This window comes from Ciconia boyciana, chromosome 12, assembly GCF_034638445.1.
Source record: "Ciconia boyciana chromosome 12, ASM3463844v1, whole genome shotgun sequence".
Taxonomy (NCBI): domain Eukaryota; kingdom Metazoa; phylum Chordata; class Aves; order Ciconiiformes; family Ciconiidae; genus Ciconia; species Ciconia boyciana.
The window spans coordinates 20,445,228-20,469,736 of record NC_132945.1 but is presented as its reverse complement, the minus strand read 5'-3'; the positions used below and the strand labels follow the sequence as shown (position 1 = coordinate 20,469,736).

The 24,509-nt window shown below is 39.9% G+C and overlaps 1 protein-coding gene and 1 long non-coding RNA gene across 2 annotated transcripts in view; one reads left to right on the top strand and one right to left on the bottom strand.

Moving 5' to 3' along the window:
• Positions 1–1,084: 1,084 nt before the first annotated feature.
• The window catches only part of TMEM164 (transmembrane protein 164), a 50,906-nt gene continuing 27,481 nt past the window's right edge, over positions 1,085–24,509 (bottom strand). The window contains exons 5-7 of the mRNA XM_072876654.1: positions 17,936–18,014; positions 7,988–8,088; positions 1,085–7,605 (exon numbers count right to left, since the gene is read on the bottom strand). Of these exons, the coding sequence (XP_072732755.1) occupies positions 7,399–7,605; positions 7,988–8,088; positions 17,936–18,014 (387 nt within the window). The 3' untranslated portion in view covers positions 1,085–7,398. The remainder of the gene's footprint in view (positions 7,606–7,987; positions 8,089–17,935; positions 18,015–24,509) is intronic.
• On the top strand, positions 12,827–23,699 carry LOC140658362 (uncharacterized). Its single transcript, XR_012044710.1, has 4 exons — positions 12,827–13,014; positions 15,002–15,142; positions 21,229–21,387; positions 23,500–23,699. It is a non-coding gene; the product is annotated as an uncharacterized lncRNA (long non-coding RNA).

Genomic DNA, 24,509 nt, shown 5'->3' with positions numbered 1-24,509 from the left:
TGCAAATTTGCTTATTCTTACATATATGTTGGTATTAAACAATGAAAGGCTGACTTACACTTAGAGTTACAGAGAGATGCAGAGGATAATGAGCAGTGCCTGAAAAAGGAAATTGCTTGCTTAGTTCTTCTCAGGTATCCACACAGCACTTCACAGGAGATTTCTACTTCAGCTGTTGTATCAGTCTTTATACTGTTCAAGAGAAATTAAGCTGGAGAATTGGTTCTGTTCCCCAGCTGCATGAAAACTTAAAACTTCTACAGTGCATATATGGTAATACAGGTGGGGATGTCCAGTATGTTCTTTTTCCAGGAACAGTATTTGCCAGGAACCTTACACAATGAAATACCTGCTTGTCTGAGATGTACTGGGTCACATCATTGCAGTCTATTTCAGTGTATTTTTTACTTAGAGACAGAAACATTTCTGAAGTGTTCACACCTATGGGTGTGAGATTGTCCGAGTACCTTAATTACAGTAGCTTTTCGAACAAAGTTTTGAGCGGAAAACTTCTGTACCTGTTCTATGATCTTCTACTAAAGTGACACAGAACAGGAAGGAAAAGACACTGCCAAAGTTGGGGCAAGAACAGTGGAAGCAGCATAGAGAAAGCATCTTAATACTATAATCCTGTTTCCTGAGCTCTTTACCTGAAAGACATGGACAGGGAATATTTAAACAGTGATTAAAGGCTTTATGTCCTACAGTGAGGTCTGCCAGTAAATTCAGGCTTGGCTTGTGTTGATTGATGGATAACAGGCACAGGTCACGTTTTAAACAGTTTTAAATGCTTCGAACTTCCAGAAATCCCGGTAATCATTGTTCTCACTTCCAGAAACTGCTACGTGCAAGGTAGACTACATCTAGTGGTACAGACTGCTTAAGAGAGGCGTATCCATATTCTTACCCAATTTGATGATTAGCTATCTAATATTAAAGTCCCTCTGTGACTCTAACTGTTAATATTACAAATTGAAGTGGAAAGTCAATTTTGGTTTTCTTATCTAGTTTTAAAGTGTCTTATGTAAGGCAGACTCCATGCCTAGCACGATTAGAATGATAACAAAACTGTACAGTATCCATTAAAATGCATTTATTTGTTTTAATCCAAAGGTTTAACAACTATTTGCCCAGTGATCTGGGCTTAGGGCACAACAACAACAAAAAAACCCCATCAGACCAAAGTACAAAAAACAAGTACACAAATTACCCCTTATTTGTAAATGTCACCTCATAACCAAGTTTTAGCACATTAAAAAGTTTACAAAATTTATAACACTCTTACAAATTATTCAGAACTAACAGCATATGTGGCAGTTGAGCCTCTCCACATCCATCCTTGCCCTTGCCGTACCATTCTGTGCCTGGGTAACGCCACGCTTGAACTAGAGGGTTGGGTAACTGGAACTGCGAGTTGCCAAAACTGCTTTGTGCTTCAGCCCGGAGCCTGAGCCACTCCAGCTCCCTGGCACAGTCTGGTTGGTGAGAGTGGTGTGGGTATGCTCACTGTTCTGCCTGCTGCGTCCTCTGCAGCATTGAGATAATGACTCAGTAAATGCAGAAATAAGTTTTTAAAAGTACAAAATTGACCCTGAAGAAAAATAAAATAATTTTAAAAAAAAACCACCCAGCTTGGCTTTGACTAAGTTATACTAAAAGCTGCAAGACAGATTTACAGCAAGATCACTTTGAGTACGAGATCACAAAAATCAACAGATTTGTTATGAGTCTTGTCACTGTAAAAATGAAAACATCAAAGTTGACCTGTCTGCCTGTAGAAACCTCTCGCCTCCTCACAGAAGGGCTGGCATACGCCCTCTTCCTGGTTTTTGGCCTTTTTGGAGCTTTGTTAACTGTTAGGACCAATTTAATTCCTAAGAATCCGCCTCTAGTGAAAAAACTGCAACAGCAAGAAAAACAGCACATCTATATTTTCCATCAGCTGTAGATGCACAGGAAACGAATGCTGTGGTTCAGGTGCAAGACTTAGGACATAAAAGTAAAGTACAGTAATGTAATGGTTGCAGATAGCCATTTCTGAAAGGAAAATACAATCGGGCTTTACAAGATGATATCAAGTATACAGAAATACCAGACCCCCGATTGTGGCCAGAAACAGACGGTACCTCTACAATGAGGTACGCTATAATCTTAAGGTATGCAAACGGACTGACTTTTTGTGCCTCCCAACTTCAGCAAGGCAGCATCTGCTTAAGCACAAGTAGGCTTTGCTTATAAGCAGTGTTTGTCAAGCCCTACGAAGCTGAACCAAAACGACGTATAGGTGTGTGTTCATAGGCTGTGGCTTTTCATTGAGTTACACAAGAGCTGTTAATGTTCACACTTCAAAAGAAACAAGACGCAAATTCGTCTTTGGTGCTTAAATAGGAGGAAGTTAAACAAATAGATACAGCTCAAACATAGCGTACAGTGTCTGAATCCTTGAAAAACAGCACTGAATGTATCCGGGACAGCTAAAGCCTTGGCACAATAATCTCAATATTCACAGGCTGAATCGCCAGATGTTATAGAGGTGCAGAAATTTTACTAGCTCACTTTTCTGCTTTGGAGGGCTACGTACTCTAAGGCTGCATAAACAAACCGATCAGTAAACAAGTTTATTGTAGTTCCTGATGCTGCATTTATGTGTACCTTTGGAGGCAAGTTTAGACAGTCATTCACTGGCAGAAAGAGTAACCAATTTCATTGCTCCTTGTTTCTTTTGTTTGCAGTGCCTGCAGTACTAAAAATCAGGAGAGCAGAGGGCTCTGTTCAGACACCTTAATGCATACCTACTTCTCTGAAGTCTGGGCATCGGCACTGCACAAGAATGTTTTTCTGGTATTGTGCCTGCCTTGCTAGTGGACAGCAAATCGGTCCGCTTCAGGGTGAGATTTTAGTTGGCTTAAGCCACTGCTGAAAGGAATACATGGTCCACCTCCTGCTCTGCCCCACAGCTATTGCTAATGTTTTCATCGCTGTTAGTACTGTGACAAAAGATGTCGGAACAGTTGCCCAGGGAGGACCAGGACTACCCTTTCAGTTGTACATTGCGCTGCTGCAATGTGAAACCTCATCACCGGGTACTGGGCAACAGCTTCAAGTTATCGTGACACAGATTGCATGCATAATCTATGCCACAGGAGAGAATGCCAGTTAGCTTTCAAGAATAGCAGTATAGTTTTGCTCTTTAATTTCCAGCATAAATAAGCATAAAAGCAACCAAAGAAGTAATCCGTACAGCATAACTGCCTCTAAAGTAAACCATTCAGGGAAGAGAAAAATCAGCCTCTGCCAGGGAAGAGAATAAATAATCCCTATGGAGATTAAGTATTCTGCTTTCCCATTCAAACCAATATCCTGCACATTGAACAAGCTCTGTCTGATGCATATTCCAAACAGATACCAGGGACAGCTGAGGAATAAAGGATGTGAAGTTCCATGATATCAGCTTCAGAAGTTCATTCCCTTTCTGCTCCCATTCTGACCTGTTCTTCACCTTCTGTGAAGCTTGTGTCTCAGGTATCCTGATACACTTTCTCTTGGTGTCATACCGTAAACCAAAATTAAATACTAAGTTTAAAAAAACCTTCAAAAAGTGGCAAGGGGGGGAGGAAATAATTTAAGTTTTGGGCCCCTCACTACAAGAGAGACATTGAGGGGCTGGAGCGTGTCCAGAGAAGGGCAACGGAGCTGGGGAAGGGTCTGGAGCACAAGGCTGATGGGGAGCGGCTGAGGGAACTGGGGTTGTTTAGCCTGGAGAAAAGGAGGCTGAGGGGAGACCTCATCGCTCTCTACAGCTGCCTGAAAGGAGGGTGTAGAGAGGTGGGGTCGGTCTCTTCTCCCAGGTAACAAGTGATAGCACAAGAGGAAATGGCCTCAAGTTGCGCCAGGGGAGGTTTAGATCGGATTTTAGGAAACATTTCTTCACTGAAAGGGTGGTCAAGCATTGGAACAGGCTGCCCAGGGAAGTGGTGGAGTCACCATTCCTGGAGGTCTTTTAAATAAGAGACATGTAGATGTGGCACTTAGGGACATGGTTCAGTGGTGGACTTGGCAGTGTTAGTTTAACAGTTAGACTCAGTCTTAAGGGTCTTTTCCAACCTAAATGATTCTATTCTAACTCAGCCAGCTTCATTGATACTGTACAACAAGCAAAGAAGCAACAGCTTATCGTCAAAAATGTGAAGGTTCCACTGCCTTCCCTCCCACCTGACTCCAGTTGCACTATTTGACTCTTTTACAGCAGCTCCAATACTTCTAAAATCCTTATTGAGCGTAGTAGTTGGTTTACCTCTCTACATTTTTGCTGAACTACCTTGTTCAGTTAGCCATTTTAGCAACTTAAATTGGTATAGAGGAGTTCAGCAAGCTCCAGAACCTGCGCAAGGTAAGGTTTGGAAGGAGAATATGAGTGTCCCATTGGCTTTGATGGAAGTTCTGTCAGCATACTCCATGTTGTGAAATTATGCCTGAAATTTCTCGTGTGCCTCAAAACAACTGGACCAGCATAACAGAGAAAAGCGTGAGTCACAGCACAGTGACAGAAACAGACATCTGTGATACAGGGTGGGAGGGAAGGCAGGAGCAGTCACCTACCATGGCTCTGCTTTCAGAGTCAATGGTGCAAGTGGCACAGCTGCACCAAGAATCCTTTCATCCAAATTGCCCCAGGGATTCCCTCATGTCAGCTGTATTTAACATCATTGCCATTCCTGCTACTGAATTTTCAGTCAGTCAGAAAAGCTCACAAATCTTGCATTCTAAGCAAACAGCCTGAACTGAGTGAGACACCTGAGCTTATTTAAATGCTGCTGCAGTCTTAATTGACCAGAGGCAGTCAATGGTGCCAAACAGCAGCTGGTTTATACTTGTTTAGAATGCCCTGAAGCATACAGGCTATAGATAGGAAATGTTGTCATTAAAAAAAAAAAAAAAAAAAGGCAAAAAAAGGCTGCTACTTTCACATAACTCAGAAATTTTTCCAGTAGCTACAATATTCTGGGGGGGAAAAAAAAAAAAGAAACAAAACCAACCACAAATAAAGTTAAGCAAATAATAATGCTAAAACATTTGCAAAATTTGGCTAAAATCATTCTATTGTAATACCAAACATTCCTTCTAAACAGGATTGAATCCAACATATGAATTTGGCAAAATGCCTTAAGTAAATAAATAAACCGTGATACACTTGACAGTAACTATGGGGAGGGAAGAATCACTGTATATTTCCCTCAGCTATTCATAGGAGATGAAGTATATTAATAGGGGGCATGCTTTAACATCCAGCACTGTGCATCTTAGCATCTCCCAGCAACACCCTGTGCTTCGTCGTGAAATACTCAATCTGCTGAAATCAATAGCAAGAACTTCTGTCGCTCCAGCAGCTCCTTGAGTGGTCTTCCACTGAGGGATTCAAGCCTTCAGTACCCACGCATTCTTTCTTTAGGCCCCACTCCACAAATACTTAAGCAACATATGCCCAGCTTTACTGAGGCAGCAGTGAGACTACTCAGTGAAATTCATTGAGTACTTGGACATTTGCAGGATCAACAATTGACCGTTGGCTCTGTATGCTGGTAGTTCTTATTATCAGGTGCTTAGCTGAATCAAGTTGAATTTTGATTAAAAACACAAGGAGCCGTATAGTCTGTGTAACTAAGACTAGCTATACGTCTTTGATGGATAGTTCAGGTGTATGTCTCATGTTCTCAGGTTGTGAGAGTACAGTATATTTATTATGTCTACATATACTCAGCAAGGCATGGAAGACAGCCAGAAACCAGTTTGTAAATTAGAACGTGGGACAATATATTTCTGATTGAGGTGTACTTTTTTTTTTAATCATACGGAGTAAAAATATTTGAAGTAGCCATTTGTTCCCTCTCCAATGAAAATCTTTCTTTTTAAGGAAAAAAAAAAAGTCAACTACTTCTCATTCTTACTTTTCCTTCTCGAGGTATAAATGACTGCACCTTAACTTCAGAACATATCTTCAGGTGATCCAGCTGGAGGAGGTATGATGGTTTTGTTTTATCTTACAAGTCACAGCTTTGACAACACAATGAATCTATAAATTGCAACAAACTTTTGTACAACAAAATTCTGCAGCCCTGAAACACAACAGTCTGCATAACAGACTCACATTTAACTATCTGGAGGAACACACTCAAGATTTCCCATCTTTCTGCCCAGCAGTTTCTCCTCTAGCCTTGGAAAATTTGAACAGGTACACACAGTTTACTATTTATCATTCTGCCTATCTACATCCTGTTCTCCAAAAGACGTGTTAACAGGAAGATTTAGTCATACTAGTAAACTGGAACACCTGCTTTTCAGTAGAGGCCTGCACTGATTTGACGTTCCTTTTTATATCTGTATTTTAAGATCAGTATACAGAATGTATAAGAGCTGAAGATAGAGAATGCAGTTTCATTTTGTTTCTTCACTAACCACTCTACTGAGTGAGGATCAGTGTAGAACACAGAGGAGGAATGTTTCAAAATCTAGTAAGTAAAAAAAGAAAACTCTGATGTTTACATTGGACTTTGTATCTCCACTCCCTCTCCGGTCTAAGCTAAGTGAAAAAAAAACATTTTGTTCAAAGTCAGGTCAGAACAGTGGATGAAATATCTTATCATAGCTTATACGTAACATGGTCTTTTGAAATTATTTCAACATGGTGTTTTTCCACTCACTCAAATAAAAGCACCTCCAAAGCATCAAGATCTGATGGGACTTAGCCGGATAGATATTTATCCACAGCAGCTTAGAAATTAAGTAGTCGGATTAAAAAAAGACAAAACAAAACAGCAAACTTGAATGAGTTATTGTTCCCCAACATTTTCAACCAGCTAAAAGAAAATACAGTAGAACCTCACTGTTTTGCACTTACGACTGGGAGATAAGTGTACATCATTTCACCGTGACCATTTTGCAACACTCAAGTGCCAAGAGTTAAGCCAGGATGATGCACTTCAACATGTGTCCTGTCACATCAGTGGAGTGTTGTAATTCAGCTTTATTTCCTATCCTATGATATAAGCGTTCTTATATTTAATGGAAAATAAGTCAAAACGAGGTAGCACTGCCACTGTCTTTGCTGGAATGTGGACAGATCCTGGCCTAATTTTAAACAGTAGCTTAGCAAGATTCTACTGTAATCTACAGAAAATGTATAAAACACGAACCTTTTCCAGAATAAGGCCACTAATTTTGCCATTGGCAATAGGCAGTGAGAAACAGCAGTTAAAAAAAAACCTCACTTGATTACAGAGGTGTTTCTGAGGCAATAAACTGTGGGGAGAAGTATAAACACATTGTCCTCTCATCCCTCCTCTTTGTTTTCCAGTATAAGTATCTCCGCTTCCTGCACGTACTACTCCGTGGGGAGAAATGTCAGTCTATTTTCTTAGCTGGGAGTCTAAGCAAGTCCACGCTACATTTAAAGATGGGGACAGCACTGTAAAACAGTAGGATTACAAGCTTCCCATGAGTCATGGTCATGACAGTCTGATGTCCAGATGCCCAGATTCGATACCAGGGCCCATAAAAAGGATCTGAGACAGCTGGGCACAACATGTTGTTCAAATTCACTTCTGTAACCTGAGAAAGTGACAACAAATTTATAAATTAACAATATTTTTGTGTTGCACTGCTTCAGACACCTAAAATGGTAATTTTGAAATTACCATAATAATCAAAAATGTTTAGGTTCAACACAAGTAGGGCAACTTTCAGAAGGAAAGCAGATCCAAATTCAGTTGTGCATTTAATAGATGGATTTATGCGGGTACATCACCGATTTATGAAATATTTTATCAATACTTGTGAGATATGACATACAAATGCCTGTTAGAACACGCAATTAGAAATTTGCATGCAAGTAGTCTTATCCATACGTATCTGGACACTTTGAAAAACTAGTCCGTGTTTTTACTGTGAATGTACTTGCAAACTATCCATTTATTAACCTGTATTTACTTACCAATCCCAGAATCTGCAAGATGCTAAAATGATATACAAACATAAACCCCGTGGATAAAAGAGCCCACCAGAAATTGCAGAGTGGTTCTGGAGTGTAGATACCTTGAAAAGAAAGGAATACATTAGTATTCAGCTGACTTGCTGTGTCCATCAAACACTTGTGAATAATCCTCTCTCTCCTCCTCTGTGGATGTTAGGGCATCTGGCTTTAGCTGATAACCTACTCAATACCATTATAGTAATTAATATTTGAGAGCGTTATTTCTTACCTGGAGTGCCCCGATCAGTTTCTTCCCTCCTTCTGGTCCAGCAGGAGAACGTACAATATGTTAGCGCATTAAGCTTGCCTATTTTTCACCAACACCCGTGATTTTTACCCTGTTCCTCCTAGAAGGAGGAACTAAAGTACACAGAAGTACTAAAATACAGTAATGGTATACAATGAATCTTCAAAAATCAGGTTATTTACACTTAAACACCTGCTTCTTATGGGGACTATGACTTCAGCATGCACAGAGCTAACGTAGGTATTGGTAGATCCTGCACAGCACCGTATTAAAGCATAGCCTAATTGCCATTTCCTAATTTTATGGTTGTTTAACGACTATTAAAAAGTAACTTGCACCAGTAATGCCTAGGAACAGAAAAGCCGTATAAAGTAGTCGACCCATTAGTGACAGACCATGCTTTTAAACGAAAACTGCTGTGGAGATATCTTCAGATATACACTACAAACAATTTTATAATCAGTAGATATCACAGATACTGTAAAATATTTTTTCCATTCAAATGAAGTAGCAGATATCACATTATTCCTGGGTTCACCTTTCTCTCTCCTCTGCAAACTAGGTTTTGTCAATTTACTGACAAAACACCATGTCACATGATCTAGAATGTACCAAGGAAATCAGATCTAATAAAAGTACCCTTAGATGCAAGACTATTTTTGGAATTAAATATTCAGACATCATATGGTGAGAACAAAAAAAGTTTACAGAGTTCTCAAGACTCTTACTAGCAGACATGAAAATCTCAGTGTAAGATATGGGGAAAAATATTATTTTCCTTATGACTTTAATAACTTAACCTAGGGATGCAAAGGAAAAAGATGCACAACATCATGCTGCTCAGCTGCTATAAGAAGTTGTAGAGTTTCAGATATAAAAATACACTGGCGTTTTTTATCTGCCTTTGTCTGCTCTCTGATCCATTAGATATTACTAAATATTGGAATGTGTATCCAGTACTCAAAGGACAGCTTACAGCACAGAGTGCAATATTCGTATTAGCCTTTGCTAGCTAGCACATTCAGTAATTACCAGGAAGATTCAGCAGACTTCAGCGGATACTGTACAAGGCTACTGGGAACTCAAATAACTACGCATGCATAGCTAGCTGTGACGGAACTCACCAGACTAACACTGGTATGAGTATGCCTACGTACGGTATTGTATGGAGATAAAGGCAAACAACTGCTGTTACTTGCTTTACCACAGCACCATGTAACAGTGCCTCCTGTCTCAGGTTTAAAATCCCTATAGGACTGCTTTCTCAATCCCTGTTGCCCTTTTACAATTCTTTTCTGCACAGCTTTCTTCCATAGTTTGCACCCATCGTGCCAGTTCAGATTGTTTCAGGTAGCTACTGCAAAATCAATCTAGTTTAAATATCATTTTGTGAATGTTACAAATTCAAAATTACCTACACTTTATTGTCTAAAACTGTACATCTATTCATTGTCCACTCAAAATAACATAGCTTCTCCGTTGCGAGTCAACAGAGAGTAAGGAGTTGATTGTATGCTTGAATGACAGCAGCACGTACGCACCCCATATATCACTCACTGACTTGAATGAGCAACAATATTAGTGTAATTACCCAAGATACAACTGCACACCATGTTTTAGTAAGCAAGCTGTGGCTTGGTGCAGCCATGATAAATATGAGCAGAGAAGCTACTTCGAAAGCATAAGGCAGCTTATAAGATTTCTTATCCAACGGGTAGGTGAAGGTCAGAAGAAGTGTCTGAACTATAAGCAAAATCCAAAGGTGAAAGTGAACTCTACATGAATAACTTTAAGTGGAGTGCTCTACAGGTAAAGGGAAAAAATTCACAGCAATCTAATTCTTCGAGCATACTTAGCAAGCATGATCTAAGAGCTGTTATCCTATTTAGAAAATGGTACAGGAGACTTTACTTAAATAATCTTCATTAAACTCCACTGCCTGAAAACAGCAGATATGTGACACCACCTTGAATATGGTTTTTCATTACAGAGGACAGGAGAAGAAGCAACTAGCCTTGGTGTCAGAATTCAGGAGACCATGGCTCTATTTTTGGCTGCACCAACTTTAAGTGACCTGGTCAAGCTATACAGAAACTCTTTGTGCTCCCTCCTCAGCTGTAGGGTAAAGAAAACATTATTTGACTTGCAAAGTTTTTTTTGTATTGTCTTTGCAGTTTTAGGTGCATGTTTAACCTAGATGCAAAACACAAAATAAAATTTAAATAAGGTATCTAAAACAGCTCCCAGGAACTGGCAGAGTAGTGCTACACCAAATATGGTTTCATGTGAATTCGCCCAGTTGGCCGTTGCCCATGTTATTTCAGAAGTACTCGACAAAGCCTGAGAACAGATGGTAGTAGTCTAAAGAGGTAAACACTCAGAAAAGCTAGAATCTAGAGACCTTGATATCTGGGGGGCTTACAGTGCAGGTAGTACATAAACAGTAAAACAGACAAGCAAACCCAGCTATGAAACAAGACTGGAGGGAGAAAGCAGTCATTAAAAGACTAAGGAAATTGCACAAAACAACAAAACAGATCAGTGGCATAATTTGGCTTTGAACCCAAGCTTCTCATGTCCAGCTTCCATCTAGTCAGGGAATCATGTTTCAGAAGTCACTTAGGAGAGCTGTTCAGGTTCCTCCAGCAAAGAATTTTACACTGCTACATCCTCTGTTGCAAAACTTCAAAAAATACATTAGCAACTCTCTACAGGCTTTTGATCTCGCTATATAATAGAAAAATCCTTCCTTGCTAGACTTTGCAATCCTGAAAATAATAGTGTGATTTTCAGCAGTATCATTATTTGGACATGAAGGGACAAAAAGGAAACAGTGACCTCCACACAAAAACATTTCAGAGAGCTCTGGATTCCCAAGTGTGCTTTGGGAAACTAATTTTAAATTCATACAAGGGATATTTTCTGTACATTTCTCATTAGATAAATAATCACTATAGATTTTATTACTCTACGGTCCTGCTGTTCAACAGATGACTGTTTAACAGAGCAGTGTGGTCTATTTTGCGTAGTACACAGTCTGTTAACGGAAACATACAGGCAAATTGAGACCCAGCTGAGTGGTGGCTTGAATGGCCTGTGTTGGCTTTGGCAAAAGCTGCTTGCTGCTTACATAGGAAATCAATTTCAATAGGCAGCAGTGAGTTTCACGTTCTATTCACTAAGGATCACAGGCAATTCTTATATGTTAAGCTCTGTCAAAAATTTAATCCAACTGCCAGTCTGGCACTAATCTCATTCTCAAAAATGCTCACGCCCCAGACAGTTGAGACCATTCCAAATCAGGGTCATCCAAGTAGGCTGTATATTTGCTCTTGTGTTGAAATAGCACGGCAGTGGGTATTTCAGTTTAATTTAAACTTCATTATTTCAATAGCATTGATAGGAAGGATTTCATATAGATTGAAGAGTTTGGAGTTCATCATCTGCTTCTGCAACAAGAATTTGTTGACCTTGAACATGCCAAGTGGTTAATTCTGACATCTAGGAAATGAAAGCATGGCTTTAAAAATCTAAAGATCAACAAAGAGACAATTTATTTTACACTGCTTCCCCCCCCCCCAATGTCTTGCGCTAGTTCTAGTGTTCTTATGAACTTTTATTTTTCTTTAAAGTTCTCAAAACATAGGCTTGTAAAAATTTGAATGCAACTTAATAGGAAGTAATACTCCTTTTGTATTTCTGTGAAAACATAACACAGGAGAAAATTACTCCTCTGTTTGAATTAGAACCTAAACATAGTACAATTTTTAAATTTAGTAGGGTGTTAAAATAATCTCTTTTTCCTAATTAATGTCTTGCTTTCGTTCCCACTACATCTGATAGAGCTTTACCAGTTTTCCAGCCCAGCACACTCTGATTCAGTAGTCTCACAATTACAGGTAGACCTGCTTAATCCAAAACTCAGAGCAACTATTACAATTCCTTCATTTTCAAGCTTACAAAAATGTGAGGACAAATTTATTTAGATTTTATTTCCCTTGATCAAAGAGTTAATTCTAGTAGTGCGGCCTAGTGAGCTAGCCTAGAGACTAAACTTCCTTTCCAGGAGAAAACAGGAAAAACGTTCTCAAGAGGATGAGCCTGAAATCCACTGTTTCCCCTACAGCTGTTCTGAATCTATGTGTAGATTTCAAAATACTACCTTATGCCAGGAGATTTCTATTTCCCTGAATGCCAGCTACTGTCATCAGCATCAGCTCAGCCAGGGGCCTTATATTACTTGCTCCTCTCGGGAACCATTTTTTATATTCCATCAAGGAGCAGCAGCAGTTCTTCCTCTTCCTTCATATAGCAGTAGTTCTTCCATATACTGGTACATACCCTTCTAAACTTCTCTATCTCCTACAGAGAGAGAGGTCTTTAACAGACCTTGGGCCCGCTCAGAGAATGCCACATTAACTTCCTTATTTAGTTTTAAGTGTTTTATAATAGGCCACCATAGTTTCAAAGGAACTGTAACTGCCCCGTGCATAAAGCTCAGAGGGTCACACGACAGAGACATGTCCCCTCCTCTTCCTCTCCAGCTCTCTTTAATCATCAAACAAGATTATCCTGAAACGATCGCGCTACAAGAGAGACTGCAGCATGAGCCTGAGCCAGAGCGCCAGCACACCTCCAGTTGCTGAGCAGGGCCACAGCTACCCCGCTGCTCGAGGTGCCGTAGCACAAGCACAGCTGGACAGCGAACCAGGCATTTACGTCTCAACATGGGATTCAGGAGGTAAAGAAAAGCTGGAATAGGAACATGGAAGCTGTCAGCAGGAGAGTAGGAGAATAAGACACAAGACTTGACAGGTCTCCAAGTAATTAAGAGTTTCAGTGAAAGAGCTGTACCGCTCATTATCAAGCATTTGAATGAGGATGCAGATAAACTAGATTCATGACTACCTAACTATATTCAAATATATAGTGATTTTTTTTTCCTGGATTACTACTAAGGTATATAATAAAGCCTGCTTTATAACTCTATTTAAAAGCCAAGGAAAGATACTGCTAAATACAGGCAAGTGTCACAATGTGGGGAAGTGGCTGGGAAAGGGTACTACAGATAGAAATGTCTTTATGGCAATCCCTCACTCTGGCCAGCATGTCCTAACAGCCAATGGAAAGCACAAGTTTAGATCCTCAGTTGCTTTAATTGCGCTTTCCTAGTTTACAGCCACAGGAAAAATGATCCTTTCGTCTGTACTTGGTATCTGTGTTCTACATCTTACAACTTAGCCCAGCTTCTCATTAGGTAAGAAACACTGCACTGCCCTTAAGCAAGCTGGCTATACAGAGCTGCTTCTGTCCATCTTCTGAAGTGCGAGAGGCATGCTCCATGAGAGGGGAAGAAAGGAGAAGGGGGGGGGGGGTCAACTTCTACTGACTTTCTGACAATGCCATAGAACTTCATCTCTTCTGATGCCACTTTTGAAGACACTTAAAAAAAGAAAATGGCTTTATGACTTGCATCAGAGACAGTTCTTTATTGTTTATAAAGATAGAACACGTGCCTTATAAGCTGAAAATTCAGACTCTACTCCCAGCAAACAACTCACCTACTTAATTATTTAGGGTGTATAAGTTTGTCCACTTGTGCACAGCTGTACAATGGTGCATCAGCTCTTAAAATACATGGGGCCAGACCACAGGACTGTCGAGAATTTGCAAGGCCATTACTGTCAGTTTTGGGTCGAGAATTTGCAAGGCCATTACTGTCAGTTTTGGCTCCAAAAGAACACTCCCCCCCCCCCCCCCCCAAAAAAAAAAAACAAAAAAAACCCCACAACCAAATCAACTTATTCTCTCCACAGTGTGGACAACCTGTATTTGAGTTGTGAATTTTGAGAATTCAGTGACACCAATACAAAGGTCTCTGATTAAGCATACATGATATCCTGGAACTTCAGGTACAGCTCTTCACACATGAGATTGCTCCTTCAAGTGACAAAATCCTAAAAAAACACCAACATCCTTTTCTACTTCATTGTTATTAAGTCAACTACATAATGCTCAAAACACAAGAAATATTATCTCCTGAACTCCACTGCTAGGGAGCTGCTATAAATTAACTCTTATTTCAAACTGTTGTGGAATTATATCATTTGCTCACAGCACTCAGGAAATAACAATTCCACTTTGATTAAATTTGAGTATGATTTGAAGCTCTGAAATAAGATGCCCATCTGCTCTTGTCAAATCCATTCGAAAATCTGACCAAACTAGCATAAGGACTAAGACAGTCAAGAACTGTGAGTCTCTAAGGCTGATGCACTGCAAACTAGATTTTTCTTCATTATGTGAAGAGTATATAGTTAGAAAAACGAAGTTGTCCTGAACACCACTGAAAGGCTCCGACACCTTGATCTTAGAAGGTCAGGTTAATGCACTGTTGAAATAGTTGTGGCAGTTTGAGACATTACACTTCCTCAGCTGCCACCTCCCTAAGCCTTCTATCAGCAATCTGTATCCCAGCAGCATAAAGTATCTGAGCATACTCCTATGCTTCAGAAGACCAGCTTAGTTGTAGACGAAAGTGGTTTGAGGAGCTTTTCAATGAAGGGGTTGGTTTCATGGTCTAAATCTGTGCTGCTGTGGTTCCTGTCTTCTTCTTTCCACCTTGACAATTCATTCACTGCACCTCCCTTTTGCCAATCCTAGCATGCAGATGATGCAACAGTAAACCAATCCAGAGGCTACAAAAGCATTCATACTTTTTTTGACAGGGAAGCAAGGGTCTCACCTCCTAAGGACAAGAGAAAAGAGTGATCTACAGCTCCGGTTCAGCCTATCCAGCTATTTCAGGAATGCTGTGTCCTGCCCAGATGCATACTATGATTTTTGGCAGGGTTCACAAGTAATACAAGGTGAGATCCATTCAGCAAAAAAGTTGCCAATGGCAGATATACTTCATTTAAGAACTGCCTTGAGTTAGGAATCTCCTATGCTGGCCTGTTGTATCTGCACTACATCTATTTTGCATGAGAGCCTCTTATTGCAGCCAAGAAATATCTGAGCCACAGCACATAAGCATTTATTTTGTCACATAAGCCTGGCATGCATGTGTATGTATACATGCATATGTGCACTTGGAAAGAAATACGTTAGACAGGGAAGTATGGAAATTTATATTCATTCAAGGCAGAGGGAAGAGGAAGAGAGAAAGAGGTCTTAATCCCCAAGAGGGAATACATCCTTGAGCTTCAGCGAGTTCACTGTGCAACACTGAAGCCTGAGTTCTGAACATCTCCCTCATCAATTTGATCCTAAGCATGGTAAAGCCCCCACACTTACATGGGGGGGGACATGAAGGTGATGCTGCCAGGGCAACATGACCTGTCTTTGCCACTGTAATGAATAGCAGGGAGAGAAAGAAAATACATTATTACAGCCCTTGCTTACTGTCACCCAGTCTCCTTTCAAAAAGGAAACACTTCAACAGGTAATTGAATGTGTGTGCATGACTGGTGTACTTGATTAGCATGTCAACAAACTTGGACATGCAGTTCTGCATAGAGTGAGCCTCAAATCAACTCTGCTTCAGGTGTTCTGCTCAACCTTCCTTTGAGAAATGTTAGTATTATGACTGAGATCCTATTAAGGCCATCAGTAATATTGGCAGATTCCAAATAAAACTGAAGTAGTATATTTTTCCATATACAATCCATTCCTTCTAATTTTTCCAATTTTACTACTCTTCAATTACTTCTCCCATAGATAACCCAGAGATTCACAGATGGACATTTCTATTTAAAATACGGAAATAAAGCTGCATGCAGATCAACAGCAGTGATGAAAAAGCAATTTTCACAATATATAGTTAGGATAAAGGGTGTGATCTACTCAGAAAGTACTTTAAACAAAGATTCTAGTGAAATGACAAAATATTAACAAATGTTTCCAGGCTGAGTAGTTTTTCCGTCAAAAATCATACATTAGGTCTCCTGTGGCACTAGCCATAACTACTACAGAAGCCCATGGGCATTTTGCTACCAAGGTATTACAGTCAGTCAAGTGATCAGGAGCCAACTGCGTAAGAAAATGAACAGTTCTTAGCTACACAGCCTAGGGCAATCTCAACTGATACTTAGCCAACAAAGTTCTTTTAGAATTTCACTGCTCTCATATCAACATTAGATGGCAGCAAATACCTGTAAATTAACAAAGGGCAAAAATTTAGAAAACTGCACTAAGGTGAGAACTGTACAACACGGAGCCCTTCAAACTGCAGCTACAGTCCTGTCAGCCCAGGAAACAGGCGCTGAAGAACCCAGAGAACCTTTACTCCAAAACAAACAAAAACCCAAACCAACCAACCAAGGAACACATCAAGCGACATCCAAGGCCAAACTTTAAAGCAAAAGAAATACATGTCTTAAAATGGTGTTATATGGGAACTTCAAGGCCATCAAAAGAAGTGGTTTAGTGACATCACAGGAGCTTGGTTTCTCATCGCCTACAGTGTACTACGTGGCTCTTCACACTTTCTCCCCCCTCTCCCCACTGCAATGATTAGGAATTTGTGTAACTTCTGCAACTATTCTGCACTTTAGCATTATTTGCCAGAATTTTAAGATATCAAAGATGGATTAAAATTAAATGTGGCTGGTATATTTCTCTGGTAAGAGAAAGAACCAGAATGGTCTTCTGAAGTATGATACTTCACTCTTTCCTTTGGATCATTTTAATTTAGTTTCACTCAGCAGTGAAAAAAAAAAGTGAAGTGAATACCAGCAGTGAAAAACAAAAAGGTTACAAACCTATAGTGAAATAAGCGTGAAGGATTACAAGTGACTGCTGGTATAAAATACAAAAGATTCACCGGAATGGAGGAGGTTGACTATGCTTGTTCTGAGCATTTGCTAAATTGTATCCCATTGCTTGACATCACATCCTCAGGGTTTTCATTAAAGGCCACTGAACATCTGGGCCATAAATTATCATCTTTTATTTCCTGGATGAAACAATTTAGCTCTACTAGAAAATGCAGCTGGAGGCATGTCAACGCTAGAGGGGGGCAGAGCATCACACCAGATGAATACATACTGTATTCCCTTCTAAGGAGCGACAATCAGAAAAATCACTGGCCAATGGAACAATTTGGGATTCCCAGACTTACTGAGCTATTATGGTATTGGTGAACGCAAGATACTAATCTTGTTAGAAGAGATAACAAGCAAGCTAGTTCATTTCACTAATACGTGTCACTACATTTCATTAGAGCTTCAGAATTTCAGGAATTTATCTAACTAGACAACTAATATTTACATGGGGATATAATAATAACTTTTTTTCAGCTCATTTTAAGTTGCAGTACTTCAAGAGACATCCAAGAAGGCAAAAGTCTTAAAAATACATCCCACCAACAACTTGGAATACTGCAAGATGGCAGAGATGCTACTCAAGAAGACAGTGCACATTATGCCAATACATTCTTGATAACTTTGGGCAAAAGGGCATTTTTTTATTCCCATTTCACTGCCTGACACAAGTCTTTGTTACCCAGGTTACAACTCCAACATAACATCAGAAACTATTAAGTAACAACATAGAGAAAACTGGTAAAAAAAGAGTAAGAGGTAGCCTGTGGTAACCATTAAGCACAGCTTTTTCATTGCATGGGACCAATTCAATACATATAGAGTAAATTGCCAACCTACCTCCTTTCCGCAGCAGATAGATGGGCACAACATAAAGCATCACATGCTGGATGTAATATATTTCCATTTCAAATGGAAGCTGTAGAATAAGGAAAATATTTGTAAATGTTTTTCATCACTAACACCTGAGTTACAAGGAACCATTCTCCTTATGACCCATGACAATCCCTTCAGTTCAGTTATTTTATCACCTATGTATATTAACAAAGAGAGTGCTTTGAAAGTGCAGCTAACTGTAACCATTCCATTCCCCTTGCCACAAACGCAATGCAGCACTTCAAGCAGACAATTCTCAAAATTAGCCAGAAGCACAAAAAAGGAATAACATGAGATTGCTCTTTTCCCTTAGTTAGCATAAATTACCAATAACAATGCAAAACCCTAAAGTAATCAAACCAGAAACTATACACACCCCATATGACAGAAGCCTATTCAGAAAGAAAAGATAATTGCTACCTTGTGAGTGATAGAACTCTATAAATGAGGTCTTTTATATATAAAAGTATATAAATAAATATATAAAAGTAATTACTGAGGAGGTGCAAAAATCAAAAGACCTGATTTATAGCAATCAGCATGCTTGTGTGAAACTAAGCTAAGCTAAGCTCCACCAAACATAAAGTAAAATATAAAATAACCAATATTTTATTGGATTTAAAGAGAAGCTGCAGAAGGATGTATGTAAACAAGTTACCAGTTAGTAGTAAATCAGGTATTTCTCACCTGCTGACAACTTCTGGGAAATTACAGTTAGTAATTTGTGTGTTTAGTTGAATTCATGTTACTTCTTAGAGGAGAAGTCAGACAGACTGTGCTAAAATAATACTGTGCTAAAAATAACTTGAACCACAACTCTGAGTTTAATTTGAGCCCCTTAATCCAGACCCAACTAATTCTAGCTCTTTATCAGTTAGAAAAGGTGATGCACTGTATTTGAAAGTTATTCCCATCTGTAAATGCCTTTGCCTATATCTATTTGTTAAACTAAAGCAACACATTTAAAACTGAACAGTAGTAGGAAAGATTCAAATTCAAACTTCAGAATTCAACTTCTTGCTGCAGCTCAATTACAAAGGTGAAAAGACATACTTTTCCATTATTTTTCAGAAATGAAAACTGGACAATACCACTACACAAATATGAAATTTCACAGGAATAACACCAAGCCATTAGCTTTGGTTCAAATGCAGACTCATTCTATCATTCTACAGACTAAAGTGAATCCAGATACAAGTCCTACCATCGTGGCTTGTCTGTTGGGAAGGAAAAAAAAAAAAAAAGCCTTCCTTTTCTATTATTGTTCTGAGACACTGAAGTCATAGGGCTGAAACAGAAACACTACAAAAATTTCTACATCAACAGAAGTAAAGAGAGGTTGAAACAGAGTTTGGTTTTCTTCCTAAATAGCAGTCAATAAACAGCTAGTAATTAATATTGTGACCTTTTAATAAAAAGTGGCCTTTTAAATTCAACAACAATTCTTATATCCTATTTTGAATGTCAAAGATGCTAAAACCAAGAGCTGCATTCTGCTAGTCCTGGCATCCCCCAGCTGAACACTATCAGTGTCCTGATTGCAACCTCCACGATGCTCAGCCAACTCTTGGGAGACTAAGCTAAAAAAATCTTCCATACAATCTGCTGGATCATTTTATTCCAAGTATTCTGTATCAAAACATAAAACCAAGCAAGATAATAGCACGCAAAAGCAAGAACTTCATGGAAGTTGTGAGGTTTCCTGAATCTGAACCTTTCCTGCTGTCCCTTGTTGAAAGATACAGAGGGCAAAGTGAGGGAATCAAAATTATTTGGAAAGAGGCTAAAGCAGTTTTCCTAACTGGAGAGAAAGCTGTACCTCTCCCAGTTGGAACAGGCACGCTTCAGAAACAATAGCTCCTGATATAAACACCACAACGTGAGGCACTCACTCCTGCCAAGGAGCATTCTCTATTTAGTATCTGTGGTTTCATAAGGGCTTCTACACTCGCTGAGTTGTGAGGCTCAGTTACACAAACACTACGCTCAGGACACTTCTGAGAACAGAGTAACAGTTGTTCTGCTGCAGTAGTGTTGACAATATCTTTTTTGTGTAAAACAAAACATCTTGTTTTCACTATAAAAGATGGCTTGTTCCAAAGGCTGGCTAATTATGCAAATGCATTTCCTGGTATAGAGCTGCAAAAGTAGAATTTCTGTACACCCAAGCACTCAAGTTGTACAGCCAGGCTACAACAAACAGAAAAACAACAAACAAAAGATGAACTATAAACTTGTACTGAGCAACTGACTCACCTAGCTCTAAAGGGCTTGTCTATAAATTGTTTTATCAATGAAAGACTGCTCACAGACAGCAGATAGGTACCTTTTATATGCAAAGAGGAACTGCAAGTGAAGACAAGGTAGAAGGGATCACCCATCAATCTTGGATTTAAAGAACCTCTTTGTGAAAACAAGCACACACTTCAGCAAGTGGTAAAGTTTGAGGAATTAAAAAACAAAACAAAACAAAGCAACACTTCCTTACAGAACAAACTAAGTCAAAATATTGAGTCAAAATAATACTTGACCATAGGCACCCGTGAAGGCTACATGTATTTAAACCCAGACTCCAACAATCTCCGAAGTGGACCCTCTTCATAGGCCCCAAGAGACTCGGCCTCTCCTGTCAGATGCCAGTGTGGAAACCTAGCAAGCAGTCTAAAGAGCAGCATTTCCCTAGTAACAAACCAGTGATGTGCATGGTACATTTCTTCAGCCACACCTGCCCCCAGAGAGATGCAGAATCACTGGATATTTGTTACCAAGATAGACTCATCTGAACGCTATATTAATTGTCAATTTATTTGCTGTTTTTTCTGTACTAACCTCCTGTCTCCCTTGCCAGCTGCCTTCTTTCCCTTACTCAGAATCTTAAAACAACTAATGGTACAAGACAAAAAGACAAATTACCTATTTCTTCTACTAACTTATATTCTAGGCTCCCTTAACAGTGTAAATGAGTACAGAGGACAGGCTACTCTGTTACTCAAGACAATAAGTAAGTTTTTCTCCTTTAAAGATTCTTACTTGTGACAAAGCAAATCTGCTTCATCCATTCATAGGTTTTAAACACTGGTATAAAATAATATACGTTTCAAAACACACCAAACTAATACTGACATACACAATTCCTCTAACATACAAGATCAAAACATGCTAACAAAGTACTCTGGAAATAAATACTCAGACTATTCACTTTTTATATTTTGTAATGAAGTTTCTGTCAGAAAATAAATGGTGTTTCGTTCCTCCAGGAAGAACTTGGCTCAAAGCAGCCACATGCGCTTCTAGCCCCCACATCAGCCTGGTATGATCCAGATTCAAAAGTGCCACATTCCCTGGACACATGCTAAAGGCCCTCTGGAAAGTACCAAGGATAGTGAGCAGGCAGTAGACCTCCACCCCAGGAACAGGTAAGTTATGCACAGTTCTACTAGTCTACCTAAACTCCGAGCAGCTGCTTACATTGCTCGCGAGACTGTGGAAAGGAGAAACTGTATCACAAAGGATTAGAGCTCACCCTTGCATCTCTGAGCATGAAGAGCCACAGCTACCAACAGCAGTCCTCTGAGCCTGTACCTGATGTCCTAACTTAAACCAGCTACTGCCCTAAGGAACAACTAGGTCTTTCCATTGACTGCACTAAGCTTTAGAAAAATCTCTTCAAGACAGCAGTAGAGTTGAGCCCAAAAGTCAGATATTCAGATGAGAGTTTCCCCCCGAAAGAGTATGGCACACAACACTAGTTTAAACTAGTTTAAACCCACTTAGACACAGCAGTTGGTTTTCAGTGGGCTAAGAGGTTACCACTTTGCTCTGTTTTCCGAAAGTAGTACGTCTGCCTCTGTTAATTATTGATACCCTGGCCTTGTATTTGCAACAACAGCTCAAGCACTGTACTGTGCAAGAGCTCTCCCTTCATCATCCTCTACAAAGACTGCAGAGTATGGCAGAAAAAGAAACAGAAGGAATTCAACTCCCAGATTCTGGTCTTTTCTGTAGCACATCTAGCATGAAGTCTAGTGAACATCAAATGTCATTCTGAACCAGTCACCTTCTTAGGCGTAATCAGTGACTCAGATTCATAACCTGTAATCAGTAACTAGTTTCCTAAACATAATCAGTAATCAAAGAAAGAAACCAGAAATAGGTTTTTCTTTTTACCAGCAAAGCAGACCACAGAACAGATTAAACAACAGAGGAGGAACCTGTATAAAGCTATACAATACAAAAATCACGGGGCAAACAGCTACTAAGCCCATGTAACATAGTGGTTACTTCTCAGCACATTTAGGATTGTGACAGTGAATTACTTATTTGGCAGAGAAGAAATAGCTGCCAGAGCAGCTTAGAAGAATGGTCTAAAAACAGACATGAAGACTTAGAAGAAAACAACACAAAACAAATGCCGAACACAAGTGGCATTTGGAAAACAGACTATTTCCAGTCTTACCAGCACTCCTTTCTCCAGCGTACATCCAAACTGGCACAGCCAAGAAGCTGACCCATGCTCAAGTTACTGTTAGACTATGCAGGCAGTTCTACAGCTCAGGCACCAGCTTATACGTCTGGCATAGATCAGAAAAGACATTCCCATATATTTGAATATTGGGAAAGAGTAGACTGGGAAAAAATTTTATGTTAATATTGGCATTGATGTCAACAGCAAAGCGCTATGAAATAAAGGAGTAGCAGGGCTGTCACCCATCTGCATCACTGTCTAAAGCAGCATCGCAGATTTTATTTGCAACAATTCCTTTTCCATCATATTCTAGGCGCAGAGTGTTTCATTCATATTTCCTGCCATACACCCGCTTGTCTGTAACGGATATGAACACATGTTGATGAATCCCAGTAAACAATCTCTGTTTCACATAGGTGTCTCAAGCAGTATCCACCCTCCCAGCCGTTCTACACAATCCAGTCACGCAGGGAATTATAATTGCCTTAAAGTAGCATTAATTGATCTGTTTGTCGATGAATTTTATCTAGTTCTCATTTTCAATTAATCCCGTTAGGGTGGGGCATATATACAGAGGGAAAGAATCAGAATCTGCACCTGCTACCAAAGGCAGCATTAGCATGCATGAGCTCTACAGCTCAGGAGAGTTTACAAAAGAGCATCTCTCATGCTGACAGTCTGTCGAGCGAAGACACCCTAGAACGCAGGACTAGAAATAATATTCTGCTACAAGGGTGGAGGGGACCAGAAACATAACAAAACAAGAACACGGCTGTATTTTCACTAGTATATGAATTCCAGAAAATCCAGCTAGGACAAGGCCCCAGGATTCCAACTCATGACATACCAAAATTCTGACAAGTTTTGAGACAATTTTTTTCTCGGTGTGCTGGCTTCGGCTGGGATAGAGTTAATTTTCTTCACAGCAGCTGGTATGGTGGTCCCATACCATGTTTTGGATTTGTGCTGGAAACAGTGTTGATAACACAGGGATGATTTCGTTACTGCTGAGCAGTGCTTACACTGAGTCAAGGCCTTTTCTGCCTCTCACCCCACCCACCAGCGAGGAGGCTGGAGGGGCACAAGGAGCTGGGAGAGGACACAGCTGGGACAGCTGACCCCAACTGACCAAAGGGACATTCCACACCGTATGGCGTCATGCTCAGCATAGAAAGCTGGGGATGAAGAAGGAAGGGAGGATGTTGGGAGTGATGGCGTTTGTTTTCCCAAGTAACCATTACATGTGATGGAGCCCTGCCTTCCTGGAGATGGCTGACCACCTGCCTGCCCATGGGAAGGAGTGAATGGATTCCTTGTGTGCACAGCTTTTGCTTTGCCTATTAAACTGTCTTTATCTCAACCCATGCGTTTTCTCCCTTTTACCCTTCTGATTCTCTCCCCCATCCCACCGGGGGGGGGGGGGGGGGGGGGTGTGAGTGAGCGACTGGGGGGGGGCTTAACTGCCAGCTGGGGTTAAACCACAACACTTGGCCTGTCACTACAGAGGATGATGCTCATGGACAAAATCAGGAAAAGGCATTGTTCAGTGCACTGCTGATCTCAACTGAATGCATTTGTTTTGACTTTTATCAGTGTTTTGAGTATTTGACTAGCACTGTATTTGGTGTTTATTGTGTCTCATAAAAAGGCACCACTGTCTTCTGGTCACTCCATTTAATTATACAAACTAGCTCACATGAATGACACGATGGACACAATCAGGCATTTGTAGAGTCAAGTCCAAAAACAGGAATTATATGAGGTAAATAATACCAATTTCAGAAACAGTATTTTCCAGTTCCCCTAGAGGTAATATTAGGACTACTCATCACCATGAGCAGAAGGTGGATTTACATTATCAAATCAAAGTGTGATTGTAGACTCTACTTACACACCCATACCACTGTAATGCACATAGAATAGATAACTGCTGAAAGATGCAGAAACCTTGGCTTTACCATCTACTAGCAACCAAAGCACAATCTCTCAACAGCCCCCAATGTGCAACTGTTCCGTTATTTTTCCTTGTGCCAGTTAGATTAAGCCAATTTAGATATGACATAATGTGCTACC